At 42.9% G+C, this 26,623-nt stretch overlaps 1 protein-coding gene across 2 annotated transcripts; it reads left to right on the plus strand.

Moving 5' to 3' along the window:
• The first annotated feature begins 3,824 nt into the window (after nucleotides 1-3,824).
• LOC115192409 (sodium-dependent phosphate transport protein 2B-like) lies at nucleotides 3,825-12,929 on the plus strand. 2 transcript variants are annotated; one of them, XM_029750886.1, is made up of 13 exons: nucleotides 3,825-3,930; nucleotides 4,748-4,821; nucleotides 4,928-5,047; nucleotides 5,216-5,344; nucleotides 5,739-5,882; nucleotides 6,099-6,210; nucleotides 6,887-7,082; nucleotides 7,372-7,467; nucleotides 8,928-9,048; nucleotides 11,182-11,349; nucleotides 11,625-11,741; nucleotides 11,881-12,005; nucleotides 12,125-12,929. In XM_029750886.1, exons 2-13 carry the CDS (start codon nucleotides 4,776-4,778, stop codon nucleotides 12,674-12,676), a joined length of 1,926 nt encoding a protein of 641 aa, XP_029606746.1. In that variant the 5' UTR covers nucleotides 3,825-3,930; nucleotides 4,748-4,775; the 3' UTR covers nucleotides 12,677-12,929. The 2 variants fall into 2 exon arrangements, with proteins under 2 accessions (XP_029606746.1, XP_029606745.1); XM_029750885.1 differs by having other exon boundaries at nucleotides 3,826-3,930; nucleotides 4,772-4,821.
• Nucleotides 12,930-26,623: the final 13,694 nt, after the last annotated feature.

Raw genomic sequence — 26,623 nt, forward strand, 5'->3', positions numbered from 1 at the left:
CTTTGTTTTGGGCCGTGTGTGGCTCCCAATCAGGCACAGCTGAAGTTCGTTGTTGTTGATTGGGAGTCACACATAAGTGCAGGTTTTTCCATTGGGGTTTTGTGGGTAATTGTTTCTGTCATTGTGTTTCACCTGACAGGACTGTTGGCTGTCGGTTTTTTCTTGTTTTGTTTGTATAGTGTTCTTTCTTAATTAAATATGATGAACACTAACTCTGCTGCATTTTGGTCCACTCTCTCTCACGGCAGCCGTTACAGAATTACCCACCAACAACAGACCAAGCAGCGGAGGAAGGAGCAGCGCCAGGAGGAGCAAGAATCCTGGACCAGGGAGAGAAAAGACTGGACATGGGAGGACATCCTGGAAGGCAAGGGATCCTACACTTGGGAGGAGATCCTGGTCGGAAGGGATCGCCTCCCATGGGAACAGGTAGAGGCACTCAGAAGAGTGGAGGCAGCAGGAGAAAAGGACCAAAGGTATGAGGGAACACGGCTGGGTAGGAAGCCCGAGAGGCAGCCCCAAGAAAATGTTTTGGGGGGGCACACGGGGAGTGTGGCAGAGTCAGGTTGGAGACCTGAGCCAGCTCCCCGTGCTTACAGGAGGCAGCGCAGTACTGGTCAGACACCGTGTTATGCGGTAAAGCGCACGGTGTCCCCAGTACGCGTGGAGAGCCCGGTGCGCTACATCCCAGCTCCTAACATCTGCCGGGGGAGGTTGGGCATCGAGCCAGGACGGGTTGTGCAGGCCGTGCGCTCTAGACCTCCAGTGCGTCTTCTGGACCCGGTCCGTCCTGTGCCTCCTCCTAGGACCAGGCCACCAGTGGGTCTCCCCATCCTGGTCCGTCCTGTGCCACCTCCCAGGACTAGGCCTCCAGTGGGTCTCCCTATCCTGGTCTGTCCTGTGCCTGCTCCACGGACCAGGCCTCCAGTGGGTCTCCCGATCCTGGTTAAGCCTGTGCCTCCTCCACGGACCAGGCCTCCAGTGGGTCTCCCCATCCTGGTCCATCCTGTGCCACCTCCCAGGACTAGGCCTCCAGTGGGTCTCGCCAGTCCGGAGCCGCCAGAGCCGCCCGCCAGTCAGGAGCTGCCAGAGCCGCCCGCCAGTCAGGAGCTGCCAGAGCCGCCCGCCAGTCAGGAGCTGCCAGAGTGGCCCGCCTGTCCGGAGCTGCCAGAGTGGCCCGCCTGTCCGGAGCTGCCAGAGTGGCCCGCCTGTCCGGAGCTGCCAGAGTGACCCGCCTGTCCGGATCTGCCAGAGTGGCCCCCCTGTCCGGAGCTGCCAGAGTGGCCCCCCTGTCCGGAGCTGCCAGAGTGGCCCCCCTGTCCGGAGCTGCCAGAGTTGCCCGCCTGTCCGGAGCTGCCAGAGTGGCCCTTCTGTCCGGAGCTGCCAGAGTGGCCCGCCTGTCCGGAGCTGCCAGAGTGGCCCGCCTGTCCGGATCTGCCAGAGTGGCCCGCCTGTCCGGATCTGCCAGAGTGGCCCGGCTGTCCGGATCTGCCAGAGTGGCCCGCCTGTCCGGAGCTGCCAGAGTGGCCCGCCTGTCCGGAGCTGCCATCACCGCCCGCCAGCCGGGCGCAGCCAGGGTCATCCGCCAGCCGGGCGCAGCAAGGGACACCCGCCAGCCGGGCGCAGCCATCGCCGCCCGCCAGCCGGGCGCAGCCATCGCCGCCCGCCAGCCGGGCGCAGCAAGGGACACCCGCCAGCCGGGCACAGCCATCACCGCCCGCCAGCCGGGCGCAGCCAGGGTCGTCCGCCAGCCGGGCGCACCAAGGGTCGCCCGCCAGCAGGGCGAAGTCAGGGTCGCCCACCAGACCTTCGGCACGGCCAGGTGCGCCAGCTAAGAGGGCGACGCCAAGGGTGTCGGTTTTTTCTTGTTTTGTTTGTATAGTGTTCTTTCTTAATTAAATATGATGAACACTAACTCCGCTGCGTTTTGGTCCACTCTCTCTCACGGCAGCCGTTACACATCTACACTGATTGAAGTGGATTTAACAAGTGACATCAATAAGGGATCATAGCTTTCACCTGGAATGTCATGGAAAGAGCAGGTGTTAATGTTTTGTATACTAAGTGTATGATGGCACAAACAAGGACATGGATACCTTATCCTAAATACATTATAGCCTTCCTCTCTGCAACATGCAGTAATAAACAAATGTTTTTCCAATTTTTACTTAGATTTCATCAAAGATCAACAATTGACGCAAGGGACCAGCTGCTACTTAATGACAAGTCAATCAAATATCAACCAATATTGAATATTGATTTGATATGGGTTTGTTTATTTTTTATTTATTTTTACTGTACAACATGGAGGAAAATGTAGCTACAGTTCTCTTTTCATATCCCTAGTCTTAAGTCCAACGGGGGTGGTTTTCTTGATCAAAATGCAAATACTTAGATAATAGTTTGGTGCCCTTTCCACAAACCCAATGAACCTGTTTACATGCTGGCACACAATTTTTATGGCATCATTTTATTGCTCTCTAAGAATAACAAAGAATGATGATATCTGTATAATCATTTACCAAGACAAAATAATATTTGTTCCTTTACATTCAAAAGTAATATGCTGTGTTATCTGTATCATAAAGATACAGTAGATTGGTCGAAGTGTGAGCGTGGATGCATGTGTGTGTGTGTGTGTGTGTGTGTGTGTGTGTGTGTGTGTGTGTGTGTGTGTGTGTGTGTGTGTGAGTGTATGTTTTAGTTTTACTATCCTTGTGGGGACCAGAAGTCCTCACAAGGATGGTAAAACAATGAAAATTAGTGAGTGAGTGAGAGATTTGATTAGCCTATTTTTATTCATAGTCTATGGCATAATATATTTGTACATAAAGAGGTATTGTAAGACTATAATGTTTTAGATGTTCCTTTTTTGTGATAATGACAGTAAAACCCTTCACTCCTGTATGATTCAGGTTATTCAACTGTCACATACTGTCAGAGCCATAGTACAAGTGTCACCATGATAGTAGTGTCTGTCTTATAGTCATGAACAAGCCAGGCCATATCAAACATTAATCAGATGATAGGCCTATCTATGATATATTAAAGTGTATTGCCTATGGTCCTGGGGTTGAAAACATGATCAAGTAGGCCTATGTCGATCTTAGGAATAGATTAACCCACAACACGTTATACTGTTGTTCTTTTCTATAATAGTTGTTCATGATTTGGCTTAACCCACAGAAACGTATTACTGGGAACTGGGTAGCCTATACACTTTCCACAAGCTACCACCAGAGAGCAGCTTTCCTCCATTCAGAAGAGAAATAGAGAACATTACGCACAAATGTGCCAACTGACCCACTCAACTGATTTTAAAAAAGACATTCTGGATAGACTACACCTGTATAAGGCCTGAATTAAATGTGCAAACATTTGTGAAAACTTCTATAATTTCCGTTATTTGAATAGGCCAACCCTAGTCTATTCTCTATCAAAGTGCAAGGCAGCAAATATTCTAATAGACTGGCCTTTTTTAGATGTTTGAAGAAAAAAAACATTTTGAAATCATCAAGGTTATTTGGTTAAGCCTGGTTAATTTACTATTTTTCTTTTTGGCCTGTTCTGAGATTGACTGAGGCTACTCTCATCCAGCAAAAAAAAGAAAAAAAAAAGTTTATGACAGTCATTAGCCTACTTTTTACCTAGTGGAAACAACATTTTAAAAACCCATGCCAGAGCAGTAATATTCCGTCATACACTGATCATTTGATGTTGCCTGGCCTACATTCACTGTGGATGCTAAGGTAAGGTCACTTATTGTCAGAGAGCCCTTTTTGCCACGGACTTTGAACAGTCAGGTTGAAGCGGGTTTTCCCGCCGCAGCGCTATATAAGTAGCATGCAGGACCTCTCCAGGTAGCCAGGTAGCTCAGGTGAAATCCCCTTTTCATTAGGACTGCTACAAAAGACTACTCCTCCACTTCAGGTGCGTATTACTACCCTTGATACTCCACATTAGAAACAAGACAAATTCAAGTAATATAGCAACAAAACAAAATCACAACAAACAAAGATATGTTAGGAATTGCTACCTATAGCTGTATGCGCTTATAGCCTCAATGCTTATTATTTCTGTTGACACTCAGCTTCACACACAGTTTGGTGCCAATGACTGTTCTCAAGGGAGCTATTTTTTGCAGTTTTTACCTGCTTTCTTTTTTTTTTGTCAAATGTTGCCCAGATAACGATGATAATAACTAGAATTGTTATTATTAGAATAATTGGTATTCATTGTATTAGTTAGCCTAGTAATATGCCTATTTTGCCACTATTGTAGCCTATTGTTGTTTGCGATAACTCAATTTGATCCTTGGAAAAGAGAACTTAGAGAACTTTACTGATTACACTTTTCTTATGGTTTTCTTGAGTATAGTAGGTCCCTATCCGACAGTCATATTTGTATGTCTCTGTGGACTTTATCAATGTGGACGTGAAAAGCAACATCACGATAAGTTATTCCCATGGAATAATTTACCATAATTGAAAGGAATAATTCTCATATTTTGTAACATCTTGTGACAGGCACAAGATTGCTTGGCTATGCATTGGAGGATGAACAAATAAACATTTCAGGAACTCTTTAATAGAGGTGTCAATATAAAAGGACTGTGTTTTTGTTTCCTCTGAGAATAATAATAACTTTTTAATAATAATTGATTCATTCTAGTTAAAACTGGTTAGCCTTATTCCGATTTACTTTGATGGCTTGCTACAGTACATGTTCTTCATGTTTTACCTTAAAGTAAAGTACATCATATTTGCCGTAGGGCAATGGCTCCTCGTCCAGAAGTCAGAGATACCTCTTCTCCCACTCTTGGTATGTACAGTTGGCTACTCCTTACCATCTATGACATCCATACCTCACCATCAGGCAGCACCACACACAGAGGCAACATCATCTCACAATTCTCCTAATCCCACAGATGATGCAGATACGGCACCCAAAGACTCAGTCGTCCTGCCAGCATATTCTACAGAGGACAAGTATGAGGATGACCCCTGGAACCTCCCTGAACTGCAGGACAATGGACTCAAGTGGTCAGGTGAGATAGATTATGGTTGTTTCTCAAATGGCACCCTATTCCTTACAAAGTGCACTTCTTTCCCCTTCCACTGAGGTGAACATTTAGGCGTTTTAAGTGAGAACCTGTGTGACTACACCAACCAAAATCTGGTTCCTCATCCAGTCTCATCTCTCTCTTTGGAAACAGAGTTGGATACCAAAGGGAAGGTTATGCGGGTTCTGACTGCGATTGTCAAGTTCATTCTGCTGGTTGGATTTCTCTACATGTTCGTTTGCTCTCTAGACGTTCTGAGCTCTGCTTTCCAGCTAGTTGGAGGTAACATTAAACCCTGCCCTCTCTCTCTCTGTCAGAGTTGACAAAATGAATATTATGGTTTCATATCTTACTGAATCTTTGTTGATGCACGTAATCCAATCCAATCATATGATATAATATAGAGTCCAAATCAAAGTATAAAAACGGATGTTTGTTGTCAACCAGGTCCTGATAAGGACCTACTGTATTTGTCACTTCTTAGGTTTTAACTCTACTAATTTGATGATAGTCTAATCCTCTCATGTTGATGACATTACGTAATATTATTCACAATTACAATTGTCCTGTCATTCCATAAAAAAATATCTCAATATGAGATGTTTATGGATATGAAAGCGTTTATGGAACGTTTTCATGATGAATTTGGCCTTACCTTTACGCTGTGTCTGCATAGGTAAGGCAGCCGGGGACATCTTCCAGGACAATGCGGTGCTGTCCAACCCTGTGGCTGGCCTGGTGATTGGAGTGCTGGTCACAGTGTTAGTCCAGAGTTCCAGCACGTCCTCCTCTATTGTGGTCAGCATGGTGTCTTCTGGATGTGAGTATACACACACACACACACACACACACACACACACACACACACACACACACACACACACACACACACACACACACACACACACACACACACACACTCACTCACTCACTCACTCACTCACTCACTCACTCACTCACTCACTCACACTCTCTCTCTCTCTCTCTCTCTCTCTCTCTCTCTGTCTCTGTCTCTGTCTCTGTGTCTTTATCATAGTGCTGGAGGTCCAGTCTGCAGTGCCAGTCATTATGGGAGCCAACATTGGAACCTCAGTCACCAACACCATTGTGGCCATGATGCAGGCAGGAGACAGAAATGAGTTCCGCAGGTACATCTAACTGAATGACTTTCTAAAGATTCATAACACTACAGTGCTCGAATTCAGGCATTATATGTACTGGTAGTTACTGATAATATATTTAAATGACTTATTTAATTGGATTCTTATTGAGCAGGTGTTTATAAATATATACCTTTTATTGCTGTACGATAAAGAATGTGACCTACACACTTAAACCTGAAATAAGTAAAGCAATTTTGTGTGGAAGTTAAAAACTTTTTTACGTCAGATACAGACACAAAGCACGTCAGGAGAAGCAAAAAAAATAAAAAATTCACAGCAGATTGGACACAGGCTGTTTAAATGGCCAAAATGTTGATTTATACATTCACAAATTTTACACATTTTGACTATCACTAATGTCATGATATTTTGGGTAAAGTAATAAAGAAGGTCAATTCACTATGATATCATCAAATTTGTATATGGACATGACTACATTGTTCAAAATATTGCCTTCTTGCTCGATTGATGAATACAGCCATAGCAAAACGGCTGTCAGTCAGCTCAAGACGTTTCTAAACAGCCTCAATTGATAGAAGTATACTTCACAATTTTGGACCGTAAAAAAGCCATTGTAATTTACTGATTGGTAATGAGCAACATTTCTGGGAAATAAAATATCAAGCTTGGTAAATTGTGAGCTGTGTGTTATTTCCTCCAGGGCGTTTGCTGGTGCCACAGTGCATGACTTCTTCAACTGGCTGTCTGTGGTAATCCTGCTGCCTCTCGAGGCAGCTACTGGTGTCCTGTACAAACTCACCAAGATCGTCATTGACTCCTTCAACATCCAGGGGGGAAACAACGCCCCTGACCTGCTCAACGTCATCACCGACCCTCTCACCGATGCCATCATAGAGGTAGGATCAGCATTTTACCATCGCAATTCATCTGATTAATCCCTATATGAAATGTGAGGTGGATCACATTAGCTTGACTAATTCACCTTATAAAGCAAAATACGCAATATGAGAAGTGAAAGTTATTAGAATGTATTTATATAGCTAGCAAGATACAGTACCTATACAACCCTGAAACATGTCCGAAACATTTATGAAACATCTGCTTAATATTACATTTGAGTTGATGAAGAAGTTTAGTAGGTTTTAAATCATCTTTAACTAGTCTGAAACCTTTATTTTCCTCTAGCTGGACAAAAATGTAATCCGTGACATTGCCACCGGTGACCCAGCAGCCAGAAACAAGAGTTTGATCAAAATCTGGTGCAAAACAGAGAAAATCACGGTAAGATGTTTAGATTAACGATGACCCTATCACCAGTGTTGGGAAAGGTACTCTGAAAATATAGTTTACCAAGCTGCCAATTACTTCACACTGGGAGAAGTTGAGCTACATTAAAGCTACCCTTAAGAAAAATATAGTTTGCTAAATGTACTTTGAAAATGACTTATTGAGAAATTATTATATGTAAATCGCTACAAATTGCAAGACAGATCACTTTGGGGTCATAATAACAGAATGTGTAATTTAGCCTATTGAACACAAAGATATGCTTCATGTGAGAATTAGAGAGGTCTGATGCCGAACAAGAAAGGAAATGATTGCGTACTTCACCCATATTTTATTTTCTTTTAGCAAAAAAAGTAGTGTGTAGTTCCAGTAGCTAGTTACACAGTTACATGGCAATAAAGTAATTAACTACAGAAAACACTACCTAGATTTGAATATAGTTCAACTACCACCAAGCTACTGCAAAATGTAATTAAATTACTTGTTGAACTACACGTAGTTCACTACTCCCCAACACTGCCTGTCACACCAGCTACACAGGAGGTTGGTGGCACCTTAATTGGGGAGGACGGGCTCGTGGTAATGGCTGGAGTGGAATGGTATCAAATACATGCCATTCCATTAGCTCAGTTCCAGCCATTATTATGAGTCGTCCTCCCCTCAGCAGCCTCCAATGACCAGCAATTACTAATCAGAGAGTCAAGCAATGAGCTATTTTTATAACTTTGTGATGATTTACGAGTTTTCCGACAGTAAAAACAAGATAACGTTGTAGTATACGTGAGAGTGCTATCTCTTAAGCTCTCTTCTCAGGGTTAATGTTTGATAGATCTTGTAGTTTGGCCAAAGTGATTCTACTTATAAGTTCCAGTGCCTTACTGATACTATATCATGTCATCATGAAGGTGGTATTTTCTTAATAAAATGATGCTTCTTTACTAGTCATAACGTCATTAAGGTCATTGTTTCCATAGGTTTTCATTACTTAGTGATAGCCAAAGTTACTGTGCCTTTTATCTGTATTGGCTTGTGTTTTATCAGTGAGGAAGAGGCGAAGCGAGAGGGTTTACTCGGTCCCAAATCTGTCCATGAAAATAAGGAATTTTTGTATGGAGATAAATGAGAGAGGGTTGAAAAAATCATTGCTAATTTGCTACGTGAGGCTTATTAGATCAAATACACGTTTCGTAATGGTTAGGTTGTTACGAATACACTGATATAAGTGGACACCTGCACCATTTCAGCAACCTTGAAAAAAACAACTTTATACCGGAGTTGTGCCTGTTGTTCACATGCGTATCTGCCCTCTCATAGGCTAGAATGGTCTCACAAGATCGCGCATCCTCCTGCCTGCCTTCCCTCTTTGAGGAGATGTATTTTCATTGTTAGAGCAGTCACTGGACTATCTGGTCAATATAATAGATCATCTTTGTTTTTATTCTCTTCTGTTTTAGACTCTTGTGAATATAACAGTTCCCTCAGCTGCCAATTGCACGACCGGTTCCCTCTGTTGGGTGGAAGGCAACAAGACATTGACCCAGATAAATGTCACTGAAACAATCAATCTAGAGAGATGTAAGTACAGCACAATCACTGAACAGCCCATGACCCTACAAAGGTCTTTACAGAGCAATTTGAATTGCCAGATACGCTAAACCAAAATTCTGTGAAACCTGAGAACCCCCCCTCCCCCCCACTGCCAGGCAAGACCACATGATACAAGGACAATGACTTCCATTCAGTCTATAAAGTGACTCGGCACATATCCTCATTTCACCCCCTCTGCCTGCTCAAATACCCTCCCCCACCCTCTCCACCTGCTCAAAAGGCCCATTCAAGGCCAAATGACGGGCCAGCGCTCCCAAGTCTGACACAGCCAATCAAAATGAATACCTGTACGCTTGGATCTGAAATCAGTCAATCAAAACAAGGGAAAGGGTCACTGCTCTCATTATGACTTGGACCAAATCCTGTTGTAATGTAACCCCCTACATTGGGTCACCACACGTCAGAGCTAAGTGTAGAAGCTATGGGGGAAAAAAACACGTTGACTAATCAAATCAAATCAAACTTTATTTTTCACATGCGCCGAAAACAACTGTAGACTTTACCGTGAAATGCTTACTTACAAGCCCTTAACCAACAGTGCAGTTCAAGAAGAAGAAATATTTACCAAGTAGACTAAAATAAAAAGTAATAATAAAAAGTAACAATATAAGTATAACAATAACGAGGCTATATACAGTGGGCACCGGTAATGAGTCAGTGTGCGGGGTTACAGGCTAGTTGAGGTAATCTGTACATGTAGGTGGGGGCGAAGTGACTATGCATAGGTAACAACCAAACAGTGAGTAGCAGCAGTGTACAAAAGGGAGGGGCGGGGGTGTCAATGTAAATTGTCCAGTGGCGATTTTATGAATTGTTCAGCAGTCTTATGGCTTGGGCGTAGAAGCTGTTGAGGAGCCTTTTGGTCCTAGACATGGCGCTCTGGTACCACTGCCGTGAGGTAGCAGAAAAAAAAGTCTATAACTTGGGTGACTGGAGTCTCTGACAATTTTATGGGCTTTCCTCTGACACTGCCTATTATATAGGTTCTGGATGGCAGGAAGCTTGGCCCCCATGATGTATTGGGCTGTTCGCACTACCTTCTGTAGATGCAGAGCAGTTGCCATACCAGGCGGTGATGCAATCGGTCAGGATGCTCTCGATGGTGCAGCTGTAGAACCTTTTGAGGATCTGGGGACCCATGCCAAATCTTTTCAGTCTCCTGAGGGGGAAAAGGATTTGTCGTGCCCTCTTCAAGAATGTCTTGGTATGTTTGGACCATGATAGTTCATTGGTGATGTGGAAACCAAGGAACTTGAAACTCTCGACCCGCTCCACTACAGCCCTGTCGATGTTAATGGGGGCCTGTTCGGCCCACCTTTTCCTGTAGTCCATGATCAGCTCCTTAGTCTTGCTCACATTGAGGGAGAGGTTGTTGTCCATGACACCACACTTCCAGTTCTCTCTCCTCCTCCCTATAGGCTGTCTCATCGTTGTCGGTGATCAGGTCTACTACTGTTATGTCGTCAACAAACTTAATGATGGTGTTGGAGTTGTGTTTGGCCACGCAGTCGTGGGTAAACAGGGAGCACAGGAGGGGACTAAGTACACACCCCTGAGGGGCCCCAGTGTTAAGGATCAGCGTGGCAGATGTGTTGTTGTCTACTCTTACCACCTGGGGGCGGCCCATCAGGAAGTCCAGGATCCAGTTGCAGAGGGAGGTGTTCAGTCCCAGGGTCCATAGCTTAGTGATGAGCTTTGTGGGCACTATGGTGTTGAACGCTGAGCTGTAGTCAATGAACAGCATTCTCACATAGGTGTTCATTTTGTCCAGGTGAGAAAGGGCAGTGTGGAGTGCGATTACCATTCTTCCTATCTATTCCATAAAATCTGTGGAAGTCATGTCAGGTCGCAATTGTAAATGAGAACTTGTTCTCAACTTGCCTACCTGGTTAAATAAAGGTGTAATAAATAAATAAATAAAATGTCAGGACCGAAAAATTACCTTCTCACTAATCGTATTACCTTCTCTCTAAGATCACTACATTTATTACCTTCTTTCTAATCTCACTAAAGTTTAATTACCTTCTCTCTAATCTTTCATTGTTATCGCCCCTTTGTCCCATTTAAATCTTCAATAATATTTGGCATCTTCCCATGCAGGCAACCATATCTTTGTTTATGCTAACCTGCCTGACCTGGCTGTGGGCATCATTCTGCTGGCCCTGTCCCTGCTCATCCTCTGTACCTGCCTCATCCTCATTGTCAAGCTGCTCAACTCCATGCTTAAGGGACAGGTGGCTGTGGTCATCAAGAAGGTGCTCAACACAGGTGAGCAGACATTTGGCTATCTTCTCAATCTACTCAGAATACTGGTAGAACATACATCCTGTTTGATAGTCAGCAGTGGTACATCTTGATGTTTGATGAGCAACACTGGTAAAGCCATGCTGCAGCTTGAAGGTCACCTCAGGTGCTCTGGACCAAGATCAGGTACAACTATGCTGTGATCCATACAGTCACTTTGATGTTGATGTTGAAAGTAATCCTAATGTTCACTGTGGTCGCCAAGCAAATGCTTAACCTGCTGTGTCTTGTCTGTTCAGACTTCCCTTTCCCCTTTGGCTGGGTCACTGGTTACATTGCCATCATGGTCGGAGCAGGAATGACCTTCATTGTCCAGAGCAGCTCTGTCTTCACCTCTGCAATCACTCCCCTTGTTGGTGAGTAGTTTTTTAGCTTCTATCTATCCACCTACCTTTAGCTGTCTCCAATTGCATCCAAACCTACTGACTAATGTAGAGAGCATATACTCAAGTATTATTTCAGTATAATGTAATCGTTCTCTCAATTACCCCACAGGTATTGGTGTTATTAGCCTTGAGAGAGCTTATCCCCTGACATTGGGCTCAAATATCGGCACAACTACCACTGCTATTCTTGCTGCTATGGCTGCTCCTGGAGAAACACTGGCCAACTCACTGCAGGTTTGTTGTAGTAATCATTTATTTTCATGGCAGTTTCATATTGCTCTCTGTCCACTCTCTCCGTATGCATCAGTGTTATTGAAGTCTTACTCACCCTGTTTGCATCTCCTCCTCTCCAGATTGCACTGTGCCATTTCTTCTTCAACATAGCGGGGATTCTGCTGTGGTACCCCATCCCCTTCACTCGGATCCCCATCCGCTTGGCCAGAGCCTTGGGGAACCACACAGCCAAGTACCGTTGGTTCGCAGCGCTCTACCTCTTACTCTGCTTCTTCCTCATGCCCCTGACCATCCTGGGGCTCTCCCTGGCCGGCTGGCAAACCCTGGTTGGGGTGGCCGTACCCATCGTTGTCCTCGCCATCTTCATCATCGTTGTTAACCTGATGCAGGCACGTTGTCCTCAGTACCTGCCCAGCGGGCTGCGTGACTGGGACTTCCTGCCCCGCCCCCTGCACTCCATGGCCCCCTGGGACCATGTGGTGACATCAGGCATGGCCTTCTGCGGCGCTCACTGCTGCTGCTGCTGCAAGTGCTGCCAGAGTTCTGAGGATGAAGAGAAGGGTTTGCAGGAGAGGAAGAAGAGTCTGGAGATATATGATAACCCAGTCCTAACCAGAGACGATGAGCCGCAAGAGACCTCCAAGGAAACTATGAAAGCTACACAGCTCTAACACAGTTAACATATTTATCTATAAGACACATATAACCTATTTGTAACATGTTTGTAATTCTCCAAGTTTGCTTTGGCTTTATGGAGTTAACCAGTCTCTGTTTCGGTGATATTGTATCATGTGGTGTAAGCCTGAACAGGGCAACTGCACATCTTGTAGGAAAACATCACCAAAAAGTGAGTGTCCACTGTATATACACTGAGTATACTAAACAATAGGAACACCTTCCTAATATTGAGTTGCACCCCCTACCCCCATGCTCTTTATGACACAGACTGACCAGGTGAATCCAGGTGAAAGTTATGATCTCTTATTAATGTCACTTGTTAAGTCCACTAGAATCAGTGTAGATGAAGGGGAGGTCGACAGGTTAAAGAAGGATTTTGAAGCCTTGAGACAGTTGAGACATGGATTGTGTATGTGTGTCATTCAGAGGGTGAATGGGAAAGACAAAATATTCAAATGCCTTTGAACGGAGTATGCTAGTAGGTGCCAGGCACAACGGTTTGTGTCAAGAACTGCAATGCTACTGTGTTTGTCACACTCAACAGTTTGCCGTGGGTATCAAGAATGGTCCACCACCCAAAGAACACCCAGCAAACTTGGCACAACTGTGGGAAGCATTGGAGTCAACATGGGCCAGCATCCCTATGGAACACTTTCGACATCTTGTAGAGTCCATGCCCCGACAAATTGAGGTTGTTCCGAGGGCAAAAGGGGTGGGTGCAACTCAATACCTGGTCATTACGTTTAGCAGCTGCTCTTATCCAGAGCAACTTACAGGAGCAATTACGGTTAGGTACCTTACTCAAGGGCACATCAACAGATGTTTCTATAGTTGGCTCGGGGATTCAAACCAGAGAACTTTTGGTGTCTGGCCCAACGTTTTTAACCACTAGGTTACCTGCCGCCCTGTGATTGATAACGCATAAATGTAAGCTAAAGGGTACGTACAGTAGATTGCTCACCCCTGGAGGGTTGTGCTCTAATGCTGTAGCTAGTTTATGGGAGGTTGTATAAATATATACAGTACCAGTCAAACGTTTGGACACACCTACTCAATCAAAGGTTTTTCTTTATTTTTACTATTTTCCACATGTACAATGATAATGAAGACATCAAAACTATTAAATAACAAATATGGAATCACATAGTAACCAAAAAAGTGTTAAACAAATCAAAATATAGTTTATATTTGAGATTCTTCAAAGTAGCCACCCTTTACCTTGATGACAGCTTTGCACACTTCTCTCAACCAGCTTCATGAGGTAGTCACCTGGAATGAATTTCAATTAACAGGTGTACCTTGTTAAAAGTTATTTTGTGGAATTTATTTCCTTCTTAATGTGTTTGAGCCAATCGGTTGTGTTGTGACAAGGTGGGGTGGTGTACAGAAGATGGCCCTAATACTTTAAGACATGATTACTTTGAGACATGAAGGTCAATCAATAAGGAACATTTCAAGAACTTTTAACATTTCTTCAAGTGCGGTTGCAAAAACCATCAAGCACTGTGATGAAACTGGCTCTCGTGAGGACCGCCAGAGGAAAGAAAGACCCAGAGTTACCTCTGCTGCAGAGGATAAGTTCATTAGAGTTACCAGCCTCGGAAATTGCAGCCCAAATAAATGCTCCATGGAGTTCAAGCAACAGACACATCTCAACATCAATTGTTCAGAGGAGACTGCATGAATCCGGGCTTCATGGTCGAATTGCTGCAAAGAAACCACTACTAAAGGACACCAATAATAAGAAGAGACTTGCTTGGGCCAAAAAACACAAGCAATGGACTTAGACCAGTGGAAATCTGTCCTTTGGTCTGATGAGTCCAAATGTGCGATTTTTGGTTCTTTGTGAGACGCAGAGTAAGTGAACAGATGATCTCTGTTCACTTACTCTGATGTGAGGTTGCCACCGTGAAGCATGAGGGAAGAGGTGTGATGGTGTGGGGGTGCTTTGCTGGTGACACTGTCAGTGATTTATTTAGAATTCAAGGCACACTTAACCAGCATGGCTACCACAGCATTCGGCAGCAATACGCCATCGCATCTGGTTTGCGCTTAATGGGACTATCATTTGTTTTTCAACAGGACAATGACCCAACACACCTCCAGGCTGTGTAAGGGCTATTTGACCAAGAAGGAGAGTAACAGAGTGCTGCATCAGATAACCTGTCCTCCACAATCACCTGACGTCAGCCCAATTGAGATGATTTGGGATGAGTTGGACCACAAAGTGAAAGAAAAGCAGCCAACAAGTGCTCAGCATATGTGGGAACTCCTTCAAGCCTGTTGGAAAAGTATTCCAGGTGAAGCTGGTTGAGAGAATGCCAAGAGTGTGCAAAGCTGTCATCAAGGCAAGGGGTGGCTACTTTGAAGAAGGCTACTTTTAAGACTTTTTTAGTTACTACATGATTCCATATGTGTTATTTCATAGTTTTGGTGTTTTCATTATTATTCTACAATGTAGAAAATAGTCATAATAAAGAAAAACCACTGAATGATTAGGTGTGTCCAAACATTTGACTGGTACTGTACTACTGATAGTAATATGTGAAATGTATCTGATGTGCTTTTGGACAGTAGCCACCTGGGCAGGACTTTGCCCTGCATCCTTTGACCCATAGATATTTCACCTGGGAGACCAGTCCTGATTATGGTGCTCAAGGCAAGGTGCACTTCATGAGTAACTCATGGTGATAGCACTTTATAATTAACTACTAAATCAATTGGTACAAATGGCAGCAGATTACAAAACCAAATACAAGGTTATCATTGTTATGTTTTCTCAAATAGGCCATTTGCACGTTACCAATTCAATCTATAATTTCAGACTGTATGTGTTTATCGCTAAAAACAGGTCAGGTGGGCTTTTGCCTTCTAGTTTGGGGTAGATATTGATGCATAATAATCCATACTGGTCTCATAGACCAAAAAATGTATACATACCATACGAAACATAACATATCATACTAAATGGAGTGTCTCGGATTTACTTACAGAATAATATGAAATGCTCTGAGACCACATTGCAGAATTGGAAATTTGTTATAATGGGTAGCTGATACTGTATCTAATGAGTTGATAACAGAGACTTTGGGCTTTATTCAATCGCTTAAGCGTTACAAATTGTGTGATAGAAATGTAAAGGTCATTTCCCATTGAGGATATATGCAGCGTATACCGTGAATGCAGTCTCCGCGAATGCGGGAACATTGCCTTTAAATTTCAATCACGCTGTACACTGATAGGGACTGAATAGAGCTCTTTGACACTTTTATTTCTGAGAGTTCTGGCACTGGTGATAACATTGGATAAAGAGTTAAATACTCAGCTGTTTCAAATAATAGCAATAATCTTGAAATAATTTGGCAATCACATTTAATTTAACTCTCTTTTTTTTAAAGGACAGTTTACAGACTATGGTTTAATGCATGGCTTAGACCACGCATCAACTCAATCTCTGGTTACAATGGTTGCCCGTGGGAATATTAAGAGGGTTTGACTAAACAAAATATTATTACAAAGTGTAGGGTTGAGAGCAATTCAAAATGTCACATTTATTACTCTGGTCACAGTGCTTGTTGGCAATGAAGTACCAAGATTCAATGTCATATCAATCTTCATTTTGGGGGGAGGGGAGAAATACTAGAAATTATACTGCTGTTTAGTTCCTATAAATTACCCAACATAGTACCAGCTCTAACATCACCATAACACAACAGCAACAGTGAAGTACTGTATCTACATGTTCATCACAGTACGGTGGGGCATTAGTTTGTTTCACAGAACACAATCATATCTGCCTCATTGACACACATACACTACATGACCAAAGGTATGTGTACACCTGCTATTTGATAATCTCATTCCAAAATCATGGGAATTAATATGGAGTTGGTCCCCCCTTTGCTGCTATAACAGCCTCCACCTTTCTGGGAAGGCTTTCCACTAGATGTTGGAACATTGTTGCGTGGACAGCCGCAAGAGCATTAGTGAAGTCGATCACTGATGTTGGGCGATTAGGCCTGGCTCGCAGTCGGTGTTCCAATTCAATTCATCCCAAAGGTGTTCAATAGGGTTGAGGTAAGGGATCTGCGCAGACCAGTCAAGTTCTTCCACACCGATCTCGACAAACAATTTCTGTATGGACCTTGCTTTATGTACAGGGGCATAGTCATGCTGAAACAGGAAAGGGCCTTCCCCAAACTGTAGCCACAAAGTTGGAAGCACAAAATCGTCTAGTATGTCATTGTATGCTGTAGCTCTAAGATTTCCCATCATTGGAACTAAGGGGCCTAGTCCGAACCATGAAAAGAAGTTGCAGACCAATATTCCTCCTCCACCAAACTTTACAGTTGACACTATACATTGCGGCAGGTAGCGTTCTCCTGGCATCTGCCAAACCCAGATTCGCGCGTTGGACTGCCAGATGGTGAAGCGTGATTCATCACTCCAGAGAACACGTTTCCACTGCTCCAGAGTCCAATTGTGGCGAGCTTAACACAACTCCAGCCAAAGCTTGGCATTGCGATACTTAGGTTTCCATGGCTAAGCAGCCACACACAAGGCTATTTCATGAAGCTCCAGATGAATAGTTATTGTGCTGATGTTGCTTCCAGAGGTAATTTGGAACTCGTGATGAGTGTTGCATTCGAGGACAGACCATTTTTACACACTACGCGCTTCAGCACTCGGCGGTCCCGTTCTGTCAGCTTGTGTAACGTACCATCTTCTCGGCTGAGCCTCCTAGACGTTTTCACTTCACAATAACAGCACTTACAGTTGACCGAGGCAGCTCTAGCAGGGAAGAAATTTGACAAACTAACTCGTTGGAAAGGTGGCATCCTATGACGATGCCACATTGAAAGTCACAGAGCTCTTCAGTAAGGCCATTCTACTGCCAATGTTTGTCTATGGATATTGCATAGCTGTGTGCTCGATTTTCTACACCTATCAGCAACCGGTGTGGCTGAAATAGCCGAATCCACTCATTTGAAGGGGTGTCCACATACTTTTGCATATATAGTGTACACGGAGAACAGACATTGAACTGTGAGAAACTTACAGTAAACCTTGGGCATGAGTTTAGGAGTGCTACACACACTCATACTGTTGCTGACCCATCATATTTACTCTGGATAATGTTATGGATAGGATTGATACTAACCCTTACTAATAAATCAAGCAAGATTCTGGACAGCTACTCAGACAAAATCTCTAGTGAGTTAACAGTGCTGTAAAGTAACTAAGCAAAAATACTTTGAAGCACTACTAATGTAGATTTTGGGGGTATCTGCACTTTACTTGACTATTTATATTTCTGACAACTTTTACTCCACTACATTCCTAAAGAAAATATGTACTTTTTACTCCCATACAAGTACTCGTTACATTTCGAATGCTCAGGCAGGACAGCAATATGGTCCAATTCACACACCTATTAATATAACACGTTGTCATCTCTACTGTCTCTGATCTGGTGGACTCACTAAACAGAAATGCTGCATTTGTAAAATAAGTCTTGAGTGTTGAAGTGTGCCTCTGGTTGTCCATAAAATAATAATAAAAAAAATAATTGTGCCTTCTAGTTTGCTTAATGAATTTGATGTATAGCATTTACTTTTTACTTTTACTCAAGTATGACAATTGAGTACATTTTCCACCACTGTAAGTTAACAAGCATAAGCCAGTCCATATGATCGGCCTTGGACAGACAGATGTTTAGGAGGGGCCCCCAAAGGAGAGCTCTGTTCTAGTATTAGAACAGAGCTCACCTTTGGGGGACTCCCGAGTGGCGCAGCTGTCTAAGGCACTACATCGCAGTGCTAGAGGCGTCACTACAGACCCAGGCTCGATCCTGAGCTGTATAACAACCGGCCGTAATCTGCCCAGCGTCGTCCAGGTTAGGCGAGGGTTTGGCTGGGGGTGCTTTATTTGTCTCAGTGCACTCTAGCGACTCCTTATGGCAGGCCAGGCACCTGCAGGCTGACCTCAGTCGTCAGGTGAACGGTGTTTCCTCAGACACATTGGTGCAGCTGGCTTCCGGGTTAAGCAGGCGGGTGTTAAGAAGCAAGGCACTCACAGCCAAAGTAAAAATCCACGATTCCAACATGGATTGTCTACTCAGGGAAAACAGGGTGATGAAGGAGTCGCTACTAGACATACAAAGTCGTAGCATGTGTGAAAATAAAAAAAAATCTGGGATTCCTGAGGACGCATCCAATAATCCAGAGGGCGCAATCAGAGAATTCATGCAATCCGCCTTGAAACTTCCTATAGAGACTGTAAACAAGGTGGCTTTCCACCGAGTACACAGACTTGGAGCTCAGAGTGACAAGACCAAGGGTCCCCGACTGATCATCGCAAAATTTGAACACTACCAACAAAAGGAGCTGATCAAAAGCAAGGGAAGGGAGCTTAAAGGGACCAAATTCGGCCTCAATTACAAATTTCAAAGGGAGATAAACGAACGTCATAAGAGACTGTATCCGGTACAAAGGCAACAAAGGGAGAAGTGTAAGCGTGCCTTTCTCATTCTGGACAAACTCTTTATAGATGGACAGCTATTCAGAGACAGCTCCATAACACCATGGCTGTACTAAATTCTACAGGGACTTCAGGTTACGAAAAAAGAAAGTATGGGAACTGTAAAAATATCTGAACACTAGGAAGTGGATATGAACACACACGTACTCAACTACATGCTCGCTTACACATACGGACGTATACATACACACACACACCTGATCTCGCTCTCTTCTCTCTCTCTCTCTCTTTCCTCTTCTCTTCTCCTCCCTCTCTCTCTATTGTCGAGAACTGTTTTATAATTTAATATGTTTATTGTTTGTGTACCTTTTTTATGTATTTGTCTACAAGTTGATATATGTTTACAACAAGCAAGGGAAAGATAGCCGAATTGGAGGATTTGCTGAATAATAACATATTGTACGGATACATTTGTACTGTAGTGAAGCAGTCTCTTGAGTAATGCAAGGTCTCTTTCATGATCATGTGAAACGTCAATTGCTATGGAAATGCTGGGATGTGTTTTTCAATGATGTTAAAGGTAATTATGATGCAACTATGATGGTGATACGATGTGGATTACAATTATCATCATGAAAATTAAGGCTCTACGCACTACAGGTTACATACATAGACACTCAACCATGCAAATTGGTGGAGTTATTATTTATTTCAACATCACACATTAGAGTCTTACTCTTATACAGACATCGTACACACTCTCACTAAATCACATCCAATATCATACACATCAACCTACTCAGATTTACTACACACATAATATCTTGTCTCAATTTTCTAACATCTGTGGCATTGACTCACAGGCAAACAGGCAAGGGAATAAAACAAATATAGCCAGAACCTATTTCTTGAATTCTAAATATTTGAAAGCTCTAATTTTGACCGTCATAATACCTCTGATGGCAGTAACTTTACAAGTACTAATTATGGTCAATTTAGACTGAGAATAGTATCTAGTTATGGCAAGGGGTGAAATAAGTATAACCAGTTATAATTGTAACAATTTCACAGATTATAAGAAAAGAAGATCAGTCTTTACATGGCTAAAAGAAAAGGAATATAACATATACTGTTTACAGGAAACTCACTCTACATCCTTAGACGAAGTTATGTGGAAAAAGGAATGGGGTGGTGAAATAATTTACTGTCATGGACAAAGGAACTCAAAAGGTGTGATGATATTAATTAACCAAAATGTTGATCTGAATGTGCAAATAGTCAGGAATGATTCGCAAGGAAGTTGGATCCTTTTGAATATGAAAGTGGACGAAAGAGAGATTTGGCTCATTAATCTATATGGTCCAAATCAGGATGATACAAACTTCTTCGAAAACATTTATACCAATTTATTGAACTTACAGGCAACAAATGATCAAATCATTATGGTGGGAGACTATAACACAGCGTTAAGTACCTCAATGGACCGTAAAGGTAATCACTCTACAAACTATCATCACCGTGCCCTTTAGAAAATCACAAATATTATGGACACATTAAAAATAGTGGATATTTGGAGACTAAAAATCCCCAATCTAGTGAGATATACATGGAGGAGGCTTAATTAAGCTAGTCGTCTTGACTACTTTCTTGTGTCTTTCTCACTTGCGTCAAAGGTTAAAATAGTTTTAATAGGAGACAGAATGCGATCGGATCATCATCTAATTGACATTCACATAACTCTTATAGATTTTCCACATGGACGGGGATATTGGAAATTTTATCAAAGTTTACTAGAGGACAACTTATTTTTAACTAAGACAAAATAATTTATAACTGCATTTTTCCAGTACAATATAGGTTCAGCAAATCCCCTCATTATTTGGGATACCTTTAAATGTACCTTCAGAGGGCATTCAATTCAATATTCATCAATAATTAAAAAAAAGCCGTTTCTGGCTATAGAGACAAGACTAACAATGGAAATCCATGAACTAATAGTACAGGTAGATATCAATAAATACGATACTACAGAGATACAAAATAAGTTAGAGGAAAAACTAAAAGAACTTGAGGAACTTATTCAAGAACGATCTAATGTAATCTGTTACAAAACATAAAGCAAACTGGATGGAATATGGAGAAAAATGCACAAAATTATTCCTGAATCTTCAATACAGGAACGCTAACAAAAATAATTTGCAGAAACTCGTTACTGAAGACGGAGTCACCTATGATTCTCCGAATTATATTTTAAAAGAGGAAGCTAATTATTTTAGGCAGATGTTCCCTTTTCCGTCTCATCCTCTCCCACTGAATGAAAGTTACGGTAAGGAATTCTTTCCAAATAATATACAAAATGGAACATTTTCAAATGTACAGAAAGATCAGTACAATGGCCAAAGTACAGAGGAAGAACTTTTTGAGGCTATTAAATCCTTACAGTCTGGAACAACCCCAGGGCTTGATGGCATACCGGTAGAGGTATATCAAGCCTTTTTGGATAAACTAAAAGCTCCATTGTTAGATTGTTTTAACTACTCCTATAGAAATGGTAGTCTGTCAGGTACTCAGCAGGAAGGTCTGATTTCTATATTATTAAAACAAGACCCAGATGGCAAATATAAAGACCCAGTCTATCTAAAAAAAACTGTAGGCCCCTTACACTTCAATGTTCTGATGCAAAAATACTAATGAAATGTATAGCACTCAGAATTAAAAGTGGTTTACCAGGTATTGTTCTTCCTGATCAGACGGGTTTTTTTCATGGACGATACATTGGAGATAATATATACGACAACTACTAGAAATAATAGAACATCATGAAACATCTAAGAAGCCAAGTCTGGTATTTATAGTGGATTTTGAAAAGGCATTTGATAAAGTAAGACTGGATTTTATTTATAAATGCCTGGATTTTGTCCATTTCGGTAATTCTCTTATGAAATGGGTAAAAAGATTATGTATAGCAACCCCAGGTGTAAAATAGTAAATAACGGCTACTTCTCATAGAGTTTTGAATTGTCAAGAGGAGTGAAACAAGGGTGTCCACTGTCACCATATCTATTCGTTATGACCATTGAAGTGCTAGCTATTAAAATCAGATCCAATAACCACATTAGAGGATTAGAAATTCAAGGTTTAAACACAAAGGTGTCCATGTATGCCGATGACTCAAGTTTTATATTAAGTCCACAAGCTAGATCCCTGCAATGTCATTGAAGGTACTCTCTGGACTAAAACCTAATTATGATACGTGTACAATATTACGTAATGGATCTTTAAAAAATACAACTTTTACATTACCCTGCAGTTTACCCATAAAATGGGCTGATGGTGAAGTAGTCATACTTGATATTCATAACACAAAATATATAAATAAGCTCTCCACAATGAATTTCAATATAAATCAAGACAATATCCAAGAAACAAAGGAGAGGTAAATAACTGTCTATTTATGGAAAAATTGCCCTTATTAACTCCTTAGTCATATCTCAGTTTACTCACTTACTTATGGCGCTGCCTACTCCTGATGATTCGTTTTTCAAATCATATGAGCAAAAAATATTTTGTTTTATCTGGGAAACTAAAACGTGCCTATCTATATAATGAATATGAATTGGGTAGGTTGAGCTGATTAAATATAAAAGCACTAAATCTCACTCTAAAAGCTTCACTTATTTAAAAGTTTTACTTGAACCCTAAATGTTTTTTTAAATAGATTACTAAGAAAAGCTCATCCATTGTTTGTGCAGATTGCCATGTCTCATTTTTGATTAATTGAAAATTATACTTTTTTCAAAGTATCTCTCTCTTTTTCAAACAAGCATTGCAGTGCTGGCTACAATTTCAATTTCATCCCCCTGAAAAGAAGGAACAAATATTACAACAAATATTATGGCTGAACTCAAATGTGCTGGTTGATAAAATACCTGTATTTATGGGAAAGATGTTTGAAAAGGAACATTTGTTCTTAAATAATATTGTAAATTGAAATGGCAGAGTTATGTCCTTCATGGAGTTATCAAAATTGTACGGGAAGGTCTGCTCAATCCAAGAGTACAACCAATTGATTACAGCACTACACCAAAAATGGAGGAGGCAGGTGGCAGCGGTCGGAGGTAGGGAACTGGTCTGTCTGCCCAATATAAAGGATTAAAACTGGTGGAGGAATAAAAATAGCATAAATAGGAAAGTACACCAGTTTAATTTGAGGACCAGGATGTTGACAACTGTGCCATACAGATTTAAAAATAGTTGGGAAGAGATTTTTGATGTACCGATTCCATGGTACAGGGTGTATGAGTTGATATACACTGCTCAAAAAAATAAAGGGAACACTTAAACAGCACAATGTAACTCCAAGTCAATCACACTTCTGTGAAATCAAACTGTCCACTTAGGAAGCAACACTGATTGACAATAAATTTCACATGCTGTTGTGCAAATGGAATAGACAACAGGTGGAAATTATAGGCAATTAGCAAGACACCCCCAATAAAGGAGTGGTTCTGCAGGTGGTGACCACAGACCACTTCTCAGTTCCTATGCTTCCTGGCTGATGTTTTGGTCACTTTTGAATGCTGGCGGTGCTTTCACTCTAGTGGTAGCATGAGACGGAGTCTACAACCCACACAAGTGGCTCAGGTAGTGCAGCTCATCCAGGATGGCACATCAATGCGAGCTGTGGCAAGAAGGTTTGCTGTGTCTGTCAGCATAGAGCATGGAGGCGCTACCAGGAGACAGGCCAGTACATCAGGAGACGTGGAGGAGGCCGTAGGAGGGCAACAACCCAGCAGCAGGACCGCTACCTCCGCCTTTGTGCAAGGAGGAGCAGGAGGAGCACTGCCAGAGCCCTGCAAAATGACCTCCAGCAGGCCACAAATGTGCATGTGTCTGCTCAAACGGTCAGAAACAGACTCCATGAGGGTGGTATGAGGGCCCGACGTCCACAGGTGGGGCTTGTGCTTACTGCCCAACACCGTGCAGGACGTTTGGCATTTGCCAGAGAACACCAAGATTGGCAAATTCGCCACTGGCGCCATGTGCTCTTCACAGATGAAAGCAGGTTCACGCTGAGCACGTGACAGACGTGACAGAGTCTGGAGACGCTGTGGAGAACATTCTGCTGCCTGCAACATACTCCAGCATGACCGGTTTGGCGGTGGGTCAGTCATGGTGCGGGGTGGCATTTCTTTGGGGGGCCGCACAGCCCTCCATGTGCTCGCCAGAGGTAGCCTGACTGCCATTAGGTACCAAGATGAGATCCTCAGACCCCTTGTGAGACCATATGCTGGTGCGGTTGGCCCTGGTTTCCTCCTAATGCAAGACAATGCTAGACCTCATGTGGCTGTAGTGTGTCAGCAGTTCCTGCAAGAGGAAGGCATTGATGCTATGGACTGGCCCGCCCGTTCCCCAGACCTGAATCCAATTGAGCACATCTGGGACATCATGTCTCGCTCCATCCACGAACACCACGTTGCACCACAGACTGTCCAGGAGTTGGCGGATGCTTTAGTCCAGGTCTGGGAGGAGATCCCTCAGGAGACCATCCGCCACCTCATCAGGAGCATGCCCAGGCGTTGTAGGGAGCTCATACAGGCACGTGGAGGCCACACACACTACTGAGCCTCATTTTGACTTGTTTTAAGGACATTACATCAAAGTTGGATCAGCCTGTAGTGTGGTTTTCCACTTTAATTTTGAATGTGACTCCAAATCCAGACCTCCATGGGTTGATAAATTGGATTTCCATTGATTATTTTTGTGTGATTTTGTTGTCAGCACATTCAACTATCTAAAGAAAAAAGTATTTAATAAGATTATTTCATTCTGATCTAGGATGTGTTATTTTTGTGTTCCCTTTATTTTTTGAGCAGTATATAAAACAACGCAAGATTCAAGACTTTGTGCTTTTCAGCTGAAATTACTATATAGAATTCTTGCCACCAACAAAATATTGAATATTTGGGGCATAAAATCATCGAAGCTCTGCAGATTTTGTTGTGAGGACACAGAATCAATAGAGCATTTATTTTGGTATTGCCCTCAGGTAGCCTGTTCTGGTCTCAGGATCAGGAATGGCTGAAAATTCATAGCATTGATCTAAAATTGACCCTAGAAATAGTACTGTTAGGTGATCTGGAGAGACTGGGTCAGTCAATTACTAATACTCTAAGTAATAGTATTTATCTTCAACTCGCAATCTGTTCAAATCAAATGTATTTATAAAGCCCTTCTTACATCAGCTGATATCTCAAAGTGCTGTACAGAAACCCAGCCTAAAACCCAAAACAGCAAGCAATGCAGGTGTAGTAGCACGGTGGCTAGGAAAAACTCCCTAGAAAGGCCACAACCTAGGAAGAAACCTAGAAAGGAACCAGGCTATGAGGGGTGGCCAGTCCTCTTCTGGCTGTGCCAGGTGGAGATTATAACAGAACATGGCCAAGATGTTCAAATATGACCAGCAGTGTCAAATAATAATAATCACAGTGATTGTTGAGGATGCAACAGGTCAGCACCTCAGGAGTAAATGTCAGTTGGCTTTTCATAGCCAATCATTCAGAGTATCTCTACCGCTCCTGCTGTCTCTAGAGAGTTGAAAACACCAGGTCTGGGACAGGTAGCACGTCCGGTGAACAGGTCAGGGTTCCATAGCCGCAGGCAAAACAGTTGAAACTGGAGCCGCAGCACGGCCACGTGGACTGGGGACAGCAAGGAGTCATCAGGCCAGGTAGTCCTGAGGCATGGTCCTAGGGCTCAGGTCCTCCAAGAGAGAGAACGAAAGAAAGAAAGAAAGAAATAGAGAAAGAAAGAGAGAAAGAAAGAGAGAATTAGAGAGAGCATACTTATATTCACACAGGACACCGGATAAGACAGGATAAATACTCCAGATATGACAGACTGACCCTAGCCCCCCGACACACAAACTACTGCAGCATAAATACTAGAGGCTGAGACAGGAGGGGTCGGGAGACACTGTGGCCCCATCCGACGATACCCCCGGACAGGGCCAAACAGGCAGGATATAACCCCACCCACTTTGCCAAAGCACAGCCCCCACACCACTAGAGGGATATCTTCAACCACCAATTTACCATCCTGAGACAAGGCCGGGTATAGCCCACAAAGATCTCCGCCACGGCACAACCCAAGGGGGGGCGCCAATCCAGACAGGAAGATCACGTCAGTGACTCAACCCACTCAAGTGACGCACCCCTCCTAGGGACAGCATGGAAGAGCACCAGTAAGCCAGTGACTCAGCCCCTGTAATAGGGTTAGAGGCAGAGAATCCCAGTGGAGAGAGGGGAACCGGCCAGGCAGAGACAGCAAGGGCCGTTCGTTGCTCCAGTGCCTTTCCGTTCACCTTCACACTCCTGGGCTAGACTACATTCAATCATAGGAGCTACTGAAGCGATTAGTCTTCAATAAAGAGTTAAAGGTTGAGACCGAGTCTGCGCCTC

The sequence above is a fragment of the Salmo trutta genome, chromosome 4, assembly GCF_901001165.1.
Source record: "Salmo trutta chromosome 4, fSalTru1.1, whole genome shotgun sequence".
NCBI classification, from domain to species: domain Eukaryota; kingdom Metazoa; phylum Chordata; class Actinopteri; order Salmoniformes; family Salmonidae; genus Salmo; species Salmo trutta.

What these genes read in the sequence shown, in the direction of transcription:
- LOC115192409 (XM_029750886.1), top strand. Translation starts at nt 4,776, where the DNA reads ATGGCTCCTCGTCCAGAAGTCAGAGATACCTCTTCTCCCACTCTTG. An exon ending in AACAATCAATCTAGAGAGAT is followed by an intron (nt 9,049 to 11,181) that starts GTAAGTACAGCA and finishes CTTCCCATGCAG; the next exon opens with GCAACCATATCTTTGTTTAT. An exon ending in CAAGAAGGTGCTCAACACAG is followed by an intron (nt 11,350 to 11,624) that starts GTGAGCAGACAT and finishes TTGTCTGTTCAG; the next exon opens with ACTTCCCTTTCCCCTTTGGC.